Genomic DNA, 19241 nt, shown 5'->3' on the forward strand with positions numbered 1-19241 from the left:
TGCTCACAATTTGTAGTTTAAAGCCTTTGAGGTTAACTCCATATTTCATGGTTGAATGATTTTTCCTTTATATTAATATTGAATTATGATATACTTAAATATTATACACAAAAGTGAAAGTTGAACACCAATAAAGAATATTTACCATCCATTCTAACACAAAGTCAAATTTCTTAAATATTATACAAAAAGTGGAAGTCGAATTCCAATTAAGAATTTATATTTCAATCTTATCCATGTTATCATAAGACAAAGTCAATTAAATTTTCCAAAAAGCTTGTATCATTATACAATTTTAACTTATATAATGTTTTGCTGTATCAAAATCATGATTTTATGATAATGATGAGTATTGTGTGTTCCATAGGTCAAAAGAGCGATAATCCATTCTTCGCGAATCTCTGAAAAATGTATAGCGAGATAATTATGATATTGACTAGAAGTTGTCCCAAGATTTGATATCTTTACTACATGTACTCTAGATCTATTGGTTGTCACAAAATGAGTGACATAATCATCTTGCAATAGCCATGGGGTGTCTTATAAATGGTGTGGCCAAATGAAAAACATTATTTATATGGTACATAAACTACATATATCACTGATCAGTTTGGAATCTTTATGTCTGATTTTTTCCTAAAGTAACACGTCAATAAATCAAGAACATTATAAACAAGACTAGTATTGGAAAGGTAAATATTGAAATCTGTGCGTTTGCAATTAGTAGTTGTTGATCCTTCTCCAAGTGCCCAGTACTAGAGATGAAAGAGTCTTTCAAAGACAACCTTAACGTTTGACGATCCGCTCCTTGAAAATTTGAATGTGCATGTCTTTGTAACATGTTTTAATTATTTTTATTAATAAGTATCTTATATTTTCTAGGCTGCTTTTTAATTGTCGTAAAAGACATAAATACCAGCATTTTATAATGATATCCAGTAGAAATATAAAGGAAACGCTATCATTTGTTTCCTACACAAATGTCTTGAATGTACCTACATATTTTGCAGGGATATTTGTTTACGTTGGAATCACTCAATTAGAGGTTTTTAAAAATTGCGTTATTGAAGAACGTCTCATGTGACATTAAGAACTGGTGTTCCATGTCTAAGTCGGTGTTCAAACGATGAAGATCATTCTCCGCTACTTGTAAGTGGCATGCATAGAGTCAAAATTTGCAGCAGGTGATGTCTTAATCTGAGTGCAAAGTTCTTGAATGTGAAGTTAAACAACAATTAATGAATCAGTCATAATTTTTTTCAATAACCATATAAAAATTAGCTCTTGTCAAATAAAAGAACAACAATTAAAATCATTTTATAATAATTTTGCATGTGAATATTTCTTATGTGATAATCAAAATATTTAAGGAATCACAACAAGAACGTCCATTTGACAGAAGTTATTCTTACTCTTTCAAGGCACCTAAACTGATTGTTGATGTTTCCAGAGATGTTTTTTGCATTGTGGCGACTTTGACTTTTCTATCGACAACTTCCCTTACTGATGCAGCAATATATCTTCATCACCTGCATACGAAGTGTATATATCTCAGTTGATTCGATACGCAAGAGCATGCTCTACGTATGTACAATTTCTAAAACGAGGTAAATTATTGACAAGGAAGTTGATGGAACAAGAATATCAGCAGTCTCGTTTAAAGTCATCATTTCCTAAGTTCTATGGTCGATACAATGACCTTGTCAGCAAATACAATTTATCATTGAGTCAAATGCTGACTGACGTTTTTCATACCAATTGTTAGTCCTTTATACACTGAATTGACGACGGATTTTTCCTTTATTTCACGACATGACAATGAGCACACGGCAGGTGTGACAGGTCAGCAAGGGATGCTCACTCCTCCATGGCACCTGATCCCACCTCTGATGTTTCGGAGGTCCGTGTTTGCTCTGGTCTTCTTTTGTATGTTTTATGGACTTTGAGATTGAATACTGTTCGTTATCTCCATATCCTCCTTATATTGATTATAGAATTCAAGTAGATCCGTGCTGATTATCTTTATAACATTTTATATAACATCTTTTTTCTCATGTTGAAAATCCCATTTTTTATGCAAAGTCTAAAAATTAATAGGGTCAAAAATATACGAGGGTTGTTTGAAAAGTTCGTGAACGATGTCAATCTTCCTTATATTATACACTAGAAATTTAAAATAAGCACAATATAATATGTAAAAATATTTTTTTGTTGATGTGCGAAGTTTCATTCCATTCGATTTAACAGAAATCAATTTATTTCATTTTAAAATCAACATGTTTTCTACCCGCTGAGCACATTTGATGGCAATGTAACGTCAAAACATAGCGTCATGAATTTAACAAAAAAAAAACAAAACAAAAAAAAAAACAAACACTTACTATCCCTATACATTTCACACACTATAATTCTATGCCCACTTATTAAATCCTTTCTCTAATACTTGACATTTATTATTTTTAAGAGTAGCTCTCGTTTTATAATTTCCTTTGTTAAGGTTTTAATTTCTTTTATTTCTTAACTCTACTTTCACATGATACACAACTCTGAAGCGCCTATGTCTCCCCTCATTCCAACTTTTTAAAGTTTTTGTTCAGATTTTTACAGTTAAACCGTAACTTCACAGATTGTCCTCTGTCACACAAATACTATCTTTACTATTGCACACACATGCACAACTCGTTTGTGACATATTTTCTTGATTTCTCCAAAATTTTAGAGTTTATTTTGGGTTTTTCCGTAGTTAAACACAAAATTACATCATTATCTGCTGCTACGTGAAATTCGAAAACGTCATCGTTTTTTTTTTCAAAAAGGACTACCTATCTCCTCTGGTGGATTTCTTTTCAACAAGGGAAAATATAAAGCCATAATGTGGTATGTAAAAATTCTTAATTTGATTTTCTAGGTTGTTTTTTTTCGTTTTTGCTCCATTTTACAGAGAATATGGCAACAGACATTGTATAGTGTTTTTGCCTGTAACTTCCCAAATGTTGACCTGCTCTGCGATCCGATTTTGGCATTTTAAAAATCTGGATAAGTTTGAAAAACTGTAATATTATGAAAAAAATTAAGTCAAATCATTTGGATTAATTGTAAAAATATTTCTACCAATTTTGGATAACATATGACGTCAAATAAAAAAGATATGACAGTTGTTCACGAACTTTTCGAACAACTCTCGTAATAGTGCAACAAAAGATATAAGGAGCACATTCATTTACGGCTCATCTTAACTGCTTTTCCTTTACCGATATTCCAAATTCTTCTAAGAACTTTCTATACAAAGATTTAATGGCATGTAAGAGGTTGAATATTATTATTATAATTATAGAAAAACTAAACACGATTTTACCTAAAAAGCCTTGATGCAAACTTATAAAATCTTATGCACTTTATGACATGTTCTAGTACATAAAAAAAACACCCAAAACACAAGAAATGTATTAAGTAAACAAATCATCAATAAAGTTCTTTATTCACCAACAGTTCCACAAACTAATACGTGAAGGCTTGACTTGTACTTTAAATGTTATGATTTTTAGAACTCACAATAGTGTGTCTATTTGACTAAAGATGTGTAGGTTTTTAAAGTGAAAAAGGAAGTGTATTATATCATACATAAGGATAAGAAATTACATAACTTTTCCCCTAAATACGTGCTGCACAGTGTGACCATAACTTTAGTGTTATTTAAATCATCAAAACATAAAGTTTTTCTATCAGTTTATCTGTAGACACCCGTAGAACACAAGTCAGAATCCTTTGACTTATTTAAGAACAATTAATATCGGTTTTGAACTATTTCCAAAAGAAGAACCAAACATGACAAATATTTTGAGCCATAATATCACTCAAATGATGGATGTAAACTTTACAAAAAAACTAACAGACGAGGACAAATTTCAAATTTATATTGATGATGTGTTTGGAAAAGTGTATATACCGAGCTATATCTTCATAATTTTGATGCTTGTCCTAGGATGTTTTGGTAATACTACCGTCATTTACGTTTTCTACTCCAAATGGCATAAAACCACGTACAGAGTATTCATTATCGCTCTGGCAATATTGGACTTGGTCAATGTTTTGGTCACAGTTCCTTCTGAACTATACCTTATGCAAAATGCGTTTAAGTTTTCGAATGAAGTTTTCTGCAAGGTATCCCGATTTTGTACTTTCACACTGAATATATCCTCTGCATTTACTCTGATAAGTATTGCAGGAGATCGATACTTTAGAGTTTGTCGACCTTTACAAAAGCAGCTGTCTGTGAAGAAAGCTAAAATAATTGTTCTGGTCGGAATAATTATTGCCATAGTGTTTGCATGGCCCGTTCTTCTTATGTACGGAACACGCTCTATAGTCGTACAAGTCGCTCCACAAATCTTTGTTCCGGGGCATATCTGTATGATAAACGATGCTTTCAAGTACACTGCCTATTCTTTGGTCTTTTCAGCCATTACGTTAATAGTCATGTTCTCTTCCGATTGTATCCTTATCATATTATATAGTCTCATTGTTGTAAACATTCGGAGAAGAGTTGTTTTCAGTTTGAAAACATCCCGGATTAAAACGCAAACTGACAAGAAACAAAGAGACAAAGCGGCAGTTGAGAGTAAAGTTCAAAGTGACTTATTAAAATCTCTTGGAACACCTACAGATGTCGAGCTCAAGGGATATCCTCAGGAGAAAACAAATGTGATTGGAATGATGGATGCGACCGCTTATGATAAAAGTGAAAGTTCTGAAAACTGCACTAAAAGCAACTCAAGGGAAATAATTTCGAACTCCTCTCAGAATGAAAAGATTCAAAGTGAGCGTGTTCATAAGGTTACCTTGATGCTCTTTTTGGTCACAGTGATCTTTATTTTGTCTTTTTTACCACTCTATGTAATAGTATTTATTCGCATTGTACAACCTAATCATTACAATAACCTCACTTTCGAAGGGAAGGCCACTTACAGTTTTTTTCAAAGATCTTTTATCATTAACATGTGTGCAAATCCAGTGTTGTACGGGTTTTTAAGTAAAAAATTCAGAATGGAATGTGGAAATGTATTAAAACGATTATGGAATTATTTCCAGAACAAAAATGTCTTTGGGACATAAGAATATGATTACCACGCAATATTTGCTTAAACAGACAAGTAAATTGAAAGTTAACTATACATGTAAATCTACTTGTTTAATTCTTATAAATATTTTTTTTTTTTAAAATGCTTATTGAAATATTATGACAAGGATTTCTATAGGAAAAAATACTCCAAACTGCCTAAACTACAAGCCGATAAAGATATATTAATATGCTTGTTTGTAAGATTATAATAAAAGCACATTGTATTGTTAAATTATAATAAAAGTACACTGTATTGTTTAACTGCTTGGAAATTTTTTAAATCTACGGAAGCGTGTTGAGGCCAGATCAGAGGAAGAAATATTTTTATTGCACTTAAACGCAATATTTTGTGTTTAATCGCAATAATTGTTGCGTTTAAACACAAAACATTGCGATTAATTGCAATAATCATTTCCTTTAAACGCAAAGCACTTAATTTTCTTATACGTTTTTCGTTTTACGTTTATAAGTTTTTCTACGTTTAAACTTGAAACGTATGCGTACAATTTTAAAGTATTGCGAAATAAAAAACTGTAGAACAAATTATGCTTGAAACACTATCACCCCACGTTGCTGTCACTAAGTTTAAACCATGTATAAGGGTTATGGAAGCGACTGGTGAAATGTTTAGCCTTATGTTTATGTATATATTTTGTATATGTACATATTCACAACCTTTCGTCAAAACTTTTTTAAAACTGAAAAATAGAGACTTGATATTTGATATGCTTACTCCACTATTTAAACTCTTTCAAATGATACCAGGGTCATTGACCTAGTGACCTTGACTGTAATATGTAATATATGCTAAAAATAGCATTTTTGTCTGCAAACGTTAACCTTCGTCATAACTTTTAAAATTTGAAAGACAGAGACTTCGTATTTGGTATGCATAGTCGACGAATAAAGTTCTAAAAAATGACACACAGGTCAGTGACCTTGAGACCTTGACTATGACCTATATGCTAGAAAAGCATTTTTGAACCTTCGCCATTACTTCTGAACCATGAGAGATAGATACTTCATATTTGGTATGCATACTCCACTAATTTCTAAGTTATTTTAAATCACACAAAGGCTAATGACCTTGTGTCTTTGACTGTGACCTATATGCTAAAAATAGCTTTTTCTTATCTTCACTATTACTAATGAATCATAAGAGATACAGACTTCATATTGGGTATGCATACTCCACTAATCCAGTTCTTTCAAATGACACAAAGGTCAATGTCATTGTGACCTTGACTGTGAATTATATGCTAAAATAGCTCTTCTCAAACTTTGTTGCCGCTGGATGCATAGTGTTTCACTAACACATCTTGTTTTCATTGTTGTGTCGCTTACAAATTTACTGTAGTATTATCTTAAGTAAAATTAAAGACCGATTTCAACTTTATAATTAGGACTTAACATACACCACAGGCACTTGTTTCGTATACGGGATACCCCCTACATGTAATTATATTTACCACAAGGTACTTAACTCATTTTCAGGCAATCTAATCAAACTTTGTTATTTTTGTTAATAAATCAATCATTAATCTACTTTAAAATGACATCGTTCGCTTTAAGGGACCTTTTTCTTGCCACGCGGGTATGTTAAGGAAGCATATAAATAATTTCTCGGGAAATTTAGACTTTTTGAAGAAAATTTAGTTTAATAAATTACCAAAACCACTGATAAACGTAAACTGTTATTTACTTTTGCATAGAGATAAAAGCGTGTCTAACGCGAAGAAGTGCATCACCGCCACGGAATCACGTGACTTCTATTAATAGCAAAATTTTCCTGAAAATCTATAACCACAACAGAGTTTGAGTAAATTTCTTTGAGATGTCTAATATACTTTGAAAAACAGGTAATTTTTTAGGAAAAATGAGTAGTTTACAAACGTAAAATATTTATTCCACACATTCGCACGAAACCTTACCTGAAACAATTTAATTTTAACAAGAATAGAGTCTTTTGAAGCAACCATGATATGATTTTAAAGTACTTTAAATGATTAATATATTAACAAACTTTCGAATCTGTACAAATAGTATGTTTTGAAATATGAGCTTAAAGTACCTTGTGGTAAATATAAGTAGGGGCATCCCGTATACGAAACAAGTGTAACATACACACATAGTTTTGTAAATATTTATATAATGAATTTGTCAGCAATTGCAATTTATCATGAATTTAATCATGTGCTAATTGACGTTTTCATACTCATTTAGTTGATACGTCATTATTTATATTTGAATTGTCTTCGATTTTTTTTAACATTTGACCTGTCATGAGAAGTAGCACACAACGGATGTGACTGGTTGAGAAGAAATTTTAACTCTTTGATGGGAGCTCAACGTACCCCAAATATTATCAATGGTCCATGTTCCCTCTGCTCCCGATTTGTATTTTAAATATAGACTTTTGGAATGTTTTAAAGTTGAAGGATTTTTTTTCTGTTTATCGCCATATGTTTTATTGAACAACTTTGTACTTAAATATAACACACAAAAGTTAAAGTCCAGTACCAATAAAACATATTTCCATTTTATCATAACACAAAGTCGATTTCCATAAAGCGTGTATCATTATACATTTTCAACTTTAATATTTTTTTTGGCCTCTTTACCGTATCTTAAACATGATTTTATTAAAGAAAAAAACATAATGGTCAATAGTGTGTGCTCCGTAGGACGAAACAGCAATAATCCGTTCTTCGCAAATCCCTGAAAAATGTTTCAATAGATAATTGTGATACCGCCTAGAAGTTGCCTGGTAGTTGTCCACTGGTTTTATTCCTGTACATGTACTACATTACCACTGATTTAATGCCTGTACTACAGGTACTGTGACTTTTGGTCGTCACAAATATGCGACATAATCTTGCAATAGTCGTGCGGTGTCTGATGGAATTAGAAAGGTATATATTGAGATTGGGGCGTTTGCAATTGCATTTTTGTAGTAATTAATTTTTTCAAACAAGACCTTGTTGTTTGACCATCCGTACCTTGAAAATCTGAATTAGTATATCTTTGTAACATACTTATTTCCATTTATGGTTATTATTATCTTATATTTTCTAAGCTGTTTTAAAATGTCGTAAAATACATAAATACGAGCATTTTGATGATATTCAATGATTTTAAAGAAAAATCCTCTGTTTTTAACTCAAATGTCTTGATATGTTTTGAGGATGTTTGTGTCCGCAGGAGTCATTCAATCATAGTTATGGGAAAATTCCATACTAATTGAAGAACGTTTCGTGTGACCTAAATACCCGAGGTCCCATGACCTGGTCCAGGTTCAGAGGATGGAGATCCTTCTCCTTATCATGTAAACAACATGCATAGAGTCAAAATTTGTAGCAGATGTTTTAATCTGAGCACAAAATTCTAGACTGTGCTATTAAACAACAATCAATAAATCAGTCAATTTTTTTTAATAAACATATGATATAAAACCTTTTTCTCAAATAAAAGAACAACAATTAAAGATTTTTTGTTACAAAAGAGAGATCAATTAAGTACCAAAATGTACATGCAATAATACGAAAATATTTGAATTTATATTCTTTAAACAATACACGAAATTAAACTCAGATGATTCTTAATAAAATATAACAGAATTAAAAAAGGATAGGATTGAACAGGTGTAATGTATGACTAATGATATATAAATGTGTAATATTTTAAAAAATGAATAATAACATTCTCAATTCTATTTGCATGTAGCACGATAGCTATCAAAACGGTTTCAAATGATGTATGATAAACAGCTTAGAACTGCCAAATAAGAGTTGAATTCGAAAACTGAGGAACTGGAAAAAATAAAGTTAAATATCTGTTAATGTTATCAAAAAATTAAATGTAGCATATTTTTGTTTTGTAAATTTTGTTCTTAGATGCTACTCCCAATAATAAAAAACTCCAAATAAATAAACTAGAGGTACTGTGATCAGTGAGCTCATTAAATACCCACCTCCGTCTCGCATCTGATTATAATTCCCCTTACTATTTTTACCACAAGGTATCCTTTTCAATTTCTGGCACCGGCCCCGCTTCAAGCTCGTATTTTGCTAATATATCAATCATTTAATCTACTTTCAAATGACATTGTTCCCTTCAACAAACTTTTTCTTGTCAAACAAATCATTTCAGACGTCTCTGGTCGAACATTTTTATAGTTAACCACTCATTTATTCATCAAAACACACTAATAGACTTTAGATGGGATACAACTTCCGGTTGGGGTAGGATAAAACAAGAGACTTCCGAGTATTCCATTCCGATATCTCTAGTTTTATCCTTCATTTATAACCAAAACTGGAAATTTTTATCACATCTACAGTCTTTAAGAAAATATATCGAGGTAATTTTTGAGGAATAAATGAGTAGTTTACAAAATAAAATTGAATAACTGTTAATATATCAAGAAAAAAAGTGCATTTTTTTGATCCTAATATAGAAAACTATAACATAAAAAACAAGAAAACATTGATGTAACCATCAAATGTCGCCCGGGAAATATATAAAGTAAACAATGAAAATGAGTCTTGATCAACAAACTGCTTCAATATGAGTAAAAAGGCATGCGTCTAATTGATGGAGACGATAGTCGCAATATTTTGAAAACTTGTAGTCGGATAAAAATCAATCATAAACGATACCATTTTAAACTTGATCAATTCGTCAAGTAAATGTTGGCTGCATAAAATATAAATTGAAGTTAGACACAAGCATCATTTATATTTAAAAATGTTTTATTTCAATTTTAGAATATAAAACATGAACTGTGCAAAGTACGTTTTCATCCGAGAAGTAAAATTCGATGTTCTAAAAAAGGGGACCTGTCGTTTTTTTGATAGTAAATGATGAACAACTTTATATATTAAAAATGAAAAACATATATATTTTTACAGATTCACTTTATGGTAGTAAAGATATTATGTTTCTCGTAATTTATAAACGGAAAGAACATTCTGATTAACAATCTTTTCAATGTTTAGAAAACCTTTAATTCTACATAACTACTCCCATTGAAATCCCCATACACCAACACTTAAACTTATATGAGCGGTCCTCCGGGCTGCAATAAAGTTAAACAGATTAACTTTCATCATGACAGGTTGTACTGTTGAACTGACACTTTTTACGTGTGTCGTCCCATTTCAGGAGTCCGTCCTCAAACTTTGCACATGTTTTATTAACGGTGATGTTATTTGAACAGGACACAAACCCAAAGCAGGTAAAACAAGATTGGTAATCTCCGTCTATTACAGCCGTACAATCACTCACACATTCTGCATGAGAAGCAAAGAATCTGGTTATAAAAGGATATATTTCTCTATTTTAAGCAAAATACAAGTATATGAGAAATACGAACTTATTTGTCTTACCAGTTTTGGGGGAAGGTATCAAATATTCCTTTATGACTTTGATTATGGTCGCTGTGTTCGAAATGTCTTTTAAAAAAAAGAAAACCAATTAAACAAAAAAGTTTATTATATTGTACCTATGAGATGAGAATACGCTTGACGTTTTCTTACTAATACCAATGTATTACAAACACTCACAGTGTACAATGTAAGTCTGTGGTCAAAATCGTCAAGTGGTGATCTTACCTTTTTTAAAGATAAGACTTGTCTAATGATATATAATATGTTATGTTGAATTTTTTTTTATTTTTAAGTGGATTGAAAATCATACTCATATTAAAAGCATATCCTTTTTCTGAAGTATTATATTTATATAGAAAGATGTACTGCTTATTTCTTGAATAAATGTGCTTCTATAAACCATTTCTAACATCCAAAGCGTTAGAGTGTCATGGGCCGCATCATTTACCTTCACACTTTCAAATTTAGAGAAAAGCCCATGCCAATAAATATTTTTTAAAGATTAATTTTCACTACATATGTTTTCTATATAGCAAAATTAGTATTACCCCTTCCAATATGTGATATGTATAAAAATAAACCACGTGTGTTTAAATGATTAATTCAATTACATATAAGACTCTTTGTTCTTCTGAAGATTTCTGAAGATTTTTGAAGATATTTTCCGTATTTAACCACCTGTACTTATATGACCTATCGCAGCATTGCTGATCTTAAGATATATTTAAAAGATATTTATTTCATATTCCTACGTGTACCTTCAACCTCCTATTGTGGTCCAACCCATTATTTGAACAAAATTCAAAACAACCTACATGAGGTTATTTTTTGAAAATATTACTAATCAATGTTTTGTTTATCTTGATAATATATTTCCTGAATATTTCTATGTATATTTCTATGCTGTGTCCTCTGTTAGAGTAAAGAAATGAACATATTTGAATCAACATTCTTGGAGAGAAACAAAAATGTGAAAAGTTCACAGACAATGACAGACTCAGCACACCTTCTATCAGATAAGCTCTATTGAGCCTTTTGATATGGTAAGTAAAATATTCCTTTTCTAGACCATTTCTTTTTATAAAACGTAGTACTACATAAAATTTAAATCCTACCCTGAAAAATCCTCACAAATTTAATACACTTACTATTTACATATGTAAAAACACTAAATACGTACCTTTATGTATTTCTGATCGTAGAAATGCAACAGTACTGTTGAGATTTTCTGTTATTTTTGGTAATTCTGAGAGTTGATCCGTATTAAGGGCACTTAATGCTGCACCAACAGAGACAGCGAGGAAAAATATCACAATAAGTACAATTCTGCACCACTTTAGGCCTGGTTTCTGAAAAGTCAATAATCCTTGATATCATACGAAAAAGAGAATATGAGCGAAAAACCTAATTAATTAAACGTCTAAATTATGCAGAATTTTAGATTGATGATTCTGAAAAAAAATGATACAGAAATTATTCAGTAGATTAGCTCTATGGCAACAATGCAACAATGCCTACAAATCTCATGATCAGTCAACAGGGAATGTTCAGTCCTGCATGGCACCTGACCCCTCTAATGTTTAGAGGTCTGGTTTTTACTCTGCTCCTGATTTAATTTGTTGGAATGGACTTTTGAGCTTAAACACTATTCATTATCACAATATTTCATGTCAAGATTATGGTCGTTGACTTTATAGTTGCAAGTAACATTTGAAATCAATGTCTTTTCAAAACATGTGATTGGCCATCAGCAAAAATATGCGTTTAGATTGTAAACACAAGTTCTCTGAAGTTGAGATCCAATTCTACCACACTTATCAGCCATTTAATTAATAATTATTCGGAACTGGTCAAACAACAGTTGCAAAACTTAAGCCCTTGCTTTCTTTTATTTTTACTGAAATTGACTGTGGAATGTTCCGACGACCTGATCAATACATAGGGCCCATGGGAGGTGTGACCGGTAAACAGGGATTGCTTACTTCTCCTAAGCACGTGATTCAATCTCTGGATTTTCATAGGGTCTGTGTTTTATGCCTCTTTCACATATTTGTGTTGTTTATAGATTTTCTTGAAATATTTCTCAGAAGTTAATTTTTAAAAATATTATAGTTTCTGATCGACAATATAAATTAAGTTTTTAGATTCAGATCTTCCAAGAGCCTGTCAAAATTTCCAATCCTGCCACGGATAATGCAGACATATTTTTATATTCATATAAAGCAGAATGAATTCCTTCAAAAAGAAAACGTGTACATAAGAAGAAAAGGTTTCTAAGCTGTGACGTTTAATTCAACAATTTCATATATCGACGGCGTCTTATCTTTAAATATTATTTTCAATATTCGATATATCCCCTTGGTATTGATATGATAGATACCACAGATTCCGGCTCATATGTTTCATAATTTTTCTATCGTCATCTTTCCTGAATTGTGTAGCAATATAAGATTATCATCTGCATATGCAGTGATGTGATTACTCGTAAGACTGTTTTTTACAGTCTGACTTGTAAACGAATTTTTACCCTAGGAACAAACGGCGGTTGTGACGGTCGACAAGAGATGCTCACTCCTTCTTGGGACCTGATCCCACCTCTGATGTTTTAGAGGTCCTCGTTTGCTCTGCTCTAAAATTTGTATTGTTTAATGGACTATTGAGCTTGCATACTGCTCGTTATCTTCATATATTTTTTTACTCCTCCATGTCATCTGAATCCACCTCTAATGTTTTAAAGGTACCTGTTTACTCCGATCTCGATTTGTATTGATTGAATAGCCTTTTGAGCTTGCAATTGAGACTTACGAGATTATAATTACTTTTCGTTATATTCTTAGTTCATTTATAATATTTGGTCGGAGTGCTGTAAGTTCGAACCTCGGCCGCGTCGGACCAAAGTCGATATAAAATAGGAAACAAATTTTCTTCGCCAAGGGCTTGCCAACTTAAGTGAAAGTTACAGATCCTTCGGATAAGACATTAAAAGCGATATCTTTTTCACTACAGGCGTAGGTACGATGAAGATCCTTACCTGCTCAATGACACTGAGGGCCGGGTAAATGTATAAATTTAAACCCGTCCACGGCATATCAGTTAAGAATTCTCGAATTGGATGTTAAACAACAAACAGTTTATCAATTAATCATACTAATTGATAAGCCCTTTTATTCACTGAATTGTCAATCATTTTCCCGTTTGTTCGATCTTGATGAGGAGCACGTGAAAGGTGTGACCGGTCGATAGGAGATGCTTACTCCTCCACAACACCTGTTCCCACTCCTGACGTTTTGAGAGGACTCTTTTGCTTTATGCTTCCGCATTCTTAAATTGTTTCCATGCATAAATACTTTCGTATGGGCGGCGGAAAGGGTAAAAAAGACGTAAATGCAAAAGTAACAAATGATTTCAAAAACATACTGAAATACAAAACAGACCAGCTTAAAACAAAATCAACAGACTCGTTTGCAAAATCAACAGACTCCGATGCAAAACCAATAGGCATTCACTGAATTGACCTTAGACGGCGTGCAAAAAAACAGACATTACCTGAATTAAAACTAGTTGGCGCGCGTTTTTCTCCGTCATCATTTTATGTGTACTTTCATAGGAACGTAAATCCCGAGAAATTTACGTTTACGTTTACTCCTTTTCACCCTTTCCGCCGCCCATACTTTTGATGCTTGAGAACAGTTCATTTTATCCTCAATACTAGTATATCATGTAATAAAGTCAAACACCTTTATTAAATGATGCTTTCTGGCAACTTTAGCTGTAATTGAGGAAATATGTTGAGAAGAAAATCAAAATGCTAAAGGTTTACAACGTCAACGAAATCGACGTCGTAGGGTCGACGATGACGAGAAATAAAAGAAGAAAAAAATAAGAAAAACACATTTGAGACTTTTCGGTAAATACCTTATTAACGAGTATCGGTTCATCTTGATCATCTAGTTCTGTTGACTCACTTTTTTCACTTTTGTCCTCTGGTATCTAAATACATGTATTTGAATGCTGAATTTTATGAATATAATTGTGATTCGAAAAGCATTAAATTAATGAAGACATAGATCATTATTTCAGGTATTTTTTTACCATATCTTTTTTGATACCTTTTATTTTGTTAAAAAAGCAACTCAAATATATTTCAATTATTGTTGCAATTTTAAGATACTTGGCAGTAGATGTTCAATGTTATACCTGGGTATTTATTTTGAGGCCCAGTTTTACCAGGTATATGATCGAAACTGTTCTAGAAGGCTTTACTTTAGTCGGAAAGTTATGAATCATTTAATTAAATATAAATAAATCATTTATTGTTGATAAGAAATGAATGAAATACTTACATCATCCTCAAGATATTGAAAAAACCGTCTTACGTCTCCGATTTTACTTAATATTCTTATTGTCTAAAATTAAAAAATACATTGCTCAAATCTGAACTTTGCATTTATTTTGAATGAAAGAGTGATGATATTTTTTTTTTATAATATTAATCGTAAACATACCAATTTTGTATAGATATGATATGTTTGACTTTTTCCATAACATTATTTTTTGAAAATTTTAATATCCTGTATCTTACTCACGGGGACCGCAGAAATATGGCTGAGATATCGCCGACTCGGCGTTAAACAATAAAAATCAATCAATTTATCTTACTTACGCGGCCTTTGATTCTACAAGAAATAAAATGATAGGTTGAAGTATATTTTTTATATCTCATCACACCATCTGTATTATTTCTTTTTACAAATTGTAAATTGAATTGTGTTACAATATGTATATACAAAAGTTAGAATTAGATTATCAATTAATTTTGATTTATATTACTAGTAACGCTGAAGTTGTTCTCGTACCTTACACGTCGTCCAGAATATTTCCAATATCCTTTAGGCTAAACAAAAAGGAAACTCATTTTAAATATAAAACATACGAGCAAATAACTCAAGTGTCTTCAGAGCATTATTAATCAATAAATATGATTGTCCAAGCACTTCTACTGTCCAAAAACCAATTTACTTAAATGTCCAAGTCATAACGAAGTAATTAATTTGTTGATATATTAAAAATCGGTACATTACCAGTGGGCACTAATTATCCCCTTTATAAGCTGATTTTATATATAAAAAAAAATCTCTTCAAGCATGATAAGGGAAAAAGTCTTGTCGGGGCCTTCATACCAATACATAGATAAACCGATGTCGACGTTCTATGAATTAACAATAGTTACTTGCACTTCTTTATACAATGGAATACTTTTTTGGTTTTTAGTATGGAAATTAATGTCGAAGCTATTTCAGAAAAAAAACATACATGTACATGTAATTTTTTTTTTGCAACAGCTGCGACGTCAATCGCCGTACTAACAACCAAAGAAAGGCATTTTATTGTTCATATTCATATCTGAATAGATAATCATTTAAAATTGGATAAAAAAAAATTAATTATTGTATTAATGATATATATGTACATGTATTTGTACGATTTATTGATGAACAGTCACTGATCAAGATTTCTGTATAGTGAAACTGTGAAGTTTCAAGATTTACTTTATAATTTTTCTTGGATGGAGAGTAAATTTACAGTTTGTTTAAAAGGAAAAGAAATAAATACTCATCAAAAAGAAAAAAAAAAAACCGGAACGCATAGTAGGAACAAAACCCTGAAAAATGTATGATAGTTTTGCCATACCTTTTTTCATATATGGATATGATGCATTCGAGTAAAATGTGTTTTTTTTAATGCAATTGTTAACTTTACAGCTATTCTATAAATCTCACAGACAAAAAGACCGGATTTTGCAAAATGCCCAAAAAAATTTGATCTCAATTTTCAGTTGTTGATTTTTGATGCAATTCCTTCAGGCACAAAGGGGCTTTCTGAATCTGGTTTTATCTGAAAATTGACGCTTTCTAAAAATGCGGCATCTGAATGTTGCATAGCTCAAAAAGGAAAATGCGGGACTAAAAACAGGTCTACAATTGCAAGAGGTTTTAGTGTTACACACAGCACCATATCTAACCAATAAGACACAAACCATTAACATGGAACATCCTATGTTCGCAAAAATTGCGGGAGATCACGTGTGGCATCAGCAGCAGAGGATCACTTCAGAGGATTACGTAAATTTCATGAATGTGAAACAATGACGTCATCTACTGCATAAGCTATCCCGGAATTGCATAGACCATCTAACAAGACCGTTTGCAGTTGACTTCGAATTATTGCAAGAGGATAATTCCTGCAATTGTTCCGACCCAACAACACCCCAAATAATGACTTCAAAGATCTCAGATCAATAGAGTATGACCGCAGCATCGCCACTGAACATTTTGGTTTAACTACTAGTCCAGAATGTTTCTAGGAAAGCCTATTATAAGTTTAAGAGTTTTTAATCCTTCGTAATGAACGTTAGACAGAAAACTGCATGCAGGACGTTAAAAAATTGGTGGTGGTAGAGTAATGATCTGGAAAATGCTACTACATAAAAGTAAGACTGATTTAGTTCATATTCAAAGGGCTTTGATGGGAAAGGGTACTCTAACAATGTTCTACCTGCTTATGCCTATTCAATTTTGCAGCATCCTAGAGCCGTATTTCAATCTGAAAATAGACAGCCACATACGGCTCGTTTTACAATCCCATTCCTGCAAAAAGCTACAGCAATCTATCATAGTCATCTTAATCGCCAGATTTAAACCCAATTGAGCAACATTGAACAAAAAGGATTGAAATGATTTGCCAAACACAATCGCAACCCCAGACTCTAGCTGCAACAGCTGACCAAAGCAGTTCTACATTTGGAGTGGTAGAGTATTCCTATACAGTTTTTATTACATACATTGGCTTTTATTAATTAGATTATGTTTTTTGGCTATCATTTGTGTCTGTTGGGGGGGGGGGGGGGGGGGCATATCAGATATTGATCGTAAATGACCTTAAACTGTCTATGATTTTGAAATTCTTGGGTAATTATGACATTCAGATAGTATTCCTATTGTTAACTACATTTCTGTATTACGAGTACATCATTTTACTAAATGATCTTTATGTTCAGTGTTTGACTAAAATTCTACTATACGTTTCTTTTTTTGAAGAATATGTGATACATCTACACATCGTCTCGAGCCACGGTCCTTAGTCCGCATTTAGCTCTCTCCTACCCGTGGCTGCTTGATCACTAAAAGTTTCGTAATCTTGAATATTTACGCCTCTATACTGTGACGTCATATTTAGCCAATAACAATTTTTGTTTCAGTTGCAATTGAAATCCACAATTGACTATCAGCAGTATACAGGTAATATTTCGTACACTGCGATTGGCTATTGAAAGGTCGCATCAAAGTCCATTATCCTACCATGCTATACTCGCATTGCTCAACATTTTAAAGAGATTCGAAATACTCTTTTCTTATTCAATAAAGACCAGAATGGGAGAGGATCATACATTTTGGCTGTGGTTTGCGACAATGACATTTACATTAAATTGATAATCAAATGTGGGGTTGAGATGAATTGGAATTTTCCAATAATATGCAAATATAGGTGAACATTTTCCATTTAGACCAATTGATCATATGCAATACTATTCCTGAAAATAGGCTAAAAATATAATAGATTGGACAAGATAAGAATATTCAGTATCCGTAAGCATCAAAATGGACTGGAAATTGACTCTCACATCCTTTGTTGAAATTCATTAGAATTATTATTATATTTTTAGTCCATTTTCAGGAATAGTATTGTATATGATCAATTGGTCTCCATATCAATAGGTCACATATATTTACCTATCAAATGCATTTAAAGTTCCATATTAATGAATACGTACAAATAAATACAAATATTTGTCTTTTACTTATTAAAATTATAGGATACCAGATGTACCTTTAATACAAAGTATATTTGAAATACTGGAAAAATCAGAATATAATTTCTGTTCAGATTTAAACTTCATGTAAATCTTTCAATTTTTCTTTTGGAAAAAAGAACTCAGATTGTTTATTATTTATTTTTTTTTCATAATTATGCTATTCCTAACAACAAACTATGATATACTTTGACCTTGTATTATCTGAAATTTCAATTCGGGATTATTCACACGGTGGGCAGTGGACAAGTGGAGTAAGTTTGTTACATTTTCTACTTGCCCACTGAAATCTTGGTTGATTTTCATTGTTTCCATCTCGAGGTTGACTGTCGATCGATGGTCTACAATAGAGAAGTAAACTTATCTATTTATCATTTGAAAATGCTTAAAAATTAAAAACAATAAAATCACACAATTCAAATTTGAAAATGTATATTTTATTTAAAAATTACTAACATAGAACTATTAGGGTTGTCAAATGATACACCACTTGATTGACTAGGACTTGAACTGGACCTTGAGCTTCTTTCTTCAGAGTTGAGGGCCTGTATAAAAGATCAAATTTCAAATCATTTCATGTGACTACACGACCTTACTATCTGTGGAATGAAATGATCTAGCGAGCACAGCGAGCTCAATAGACTAACGTGTAAGAACAGAGGAAATCTGGAATGAAATCTGAACATACGTCAGGAAATTTTTGTGTGAAATCTTCCAGGAATTCCTTTCCTACCAGGATTCCATGCAATAATAGCGAATGAATAAATAAAAAAACATGAAATATGACATGCTTTTGGTTTGTAGAAATCTTACAAGAAAAAAGAAAATACTCTACAATGTTCTTCGTCAAATATTGCACTAAATC

At 31.9% G+C, this 19241-nt stretch overlaps 1 protein-coding gene and 1 long non-coding RNA gene across 2 annotated transcripts; one reads left to right on the plus strand and one right to left on the minus strand.

Moving 5' to 3' along the window:
• Positions 1-3655: 3655 nt before the first annotated feature.
• On the plus strand, positions 3656-5367 carry LOC134265600 (cholecystokinin receptor type A-like). Its single transcript, XM_062747822.1, has one exon. It carries the CDS (start codon positions 3826-3828, stop codon positions 5110-5112), a length of 1287 nt encoding a protein of 428 aa, XP_062603806.1. The 5' UTR covers positions 3656-3825; the 3' UTR covers positions 5113-5367.
• Positions 5368-9956: 4589 nt separating this feature from the next.
• On the minus strand, positions 9957-14445 carry LOC134265601 (uncharacterized). The gene is made up of 4 exons (XR_009991783.1): positions 14422-14445; positions 11687-11855; positions 10507-10572; positions 9957-10410 (listed from the first exon to the last, which is right to left on the minus strand). It is a non-coding gene; the product is annotated as an uncharacterized LOC134265601 (long non-coding RNA).
• Between the last annotated feature and the right edge of the window lie 4796 nt (positions 14446-19241).

This window comes from Saccostrea cucullata, unplaced genomic scaffold (assembly GCF_032062105.1).
Source record: "Saccostrea cucullata isolate Sc308-1 unplaced genomic scaffold, CSIRO_AGI_Scuc_v1 ctg1191, whole genome shotgun sequence".
Taxonomy (NCBI): Eukaryota; Metazoa; Mollusca; class Bivalvia; order Ostreida; family Ostreidae; genus Saccostrea; species Saccostrea cuccullata.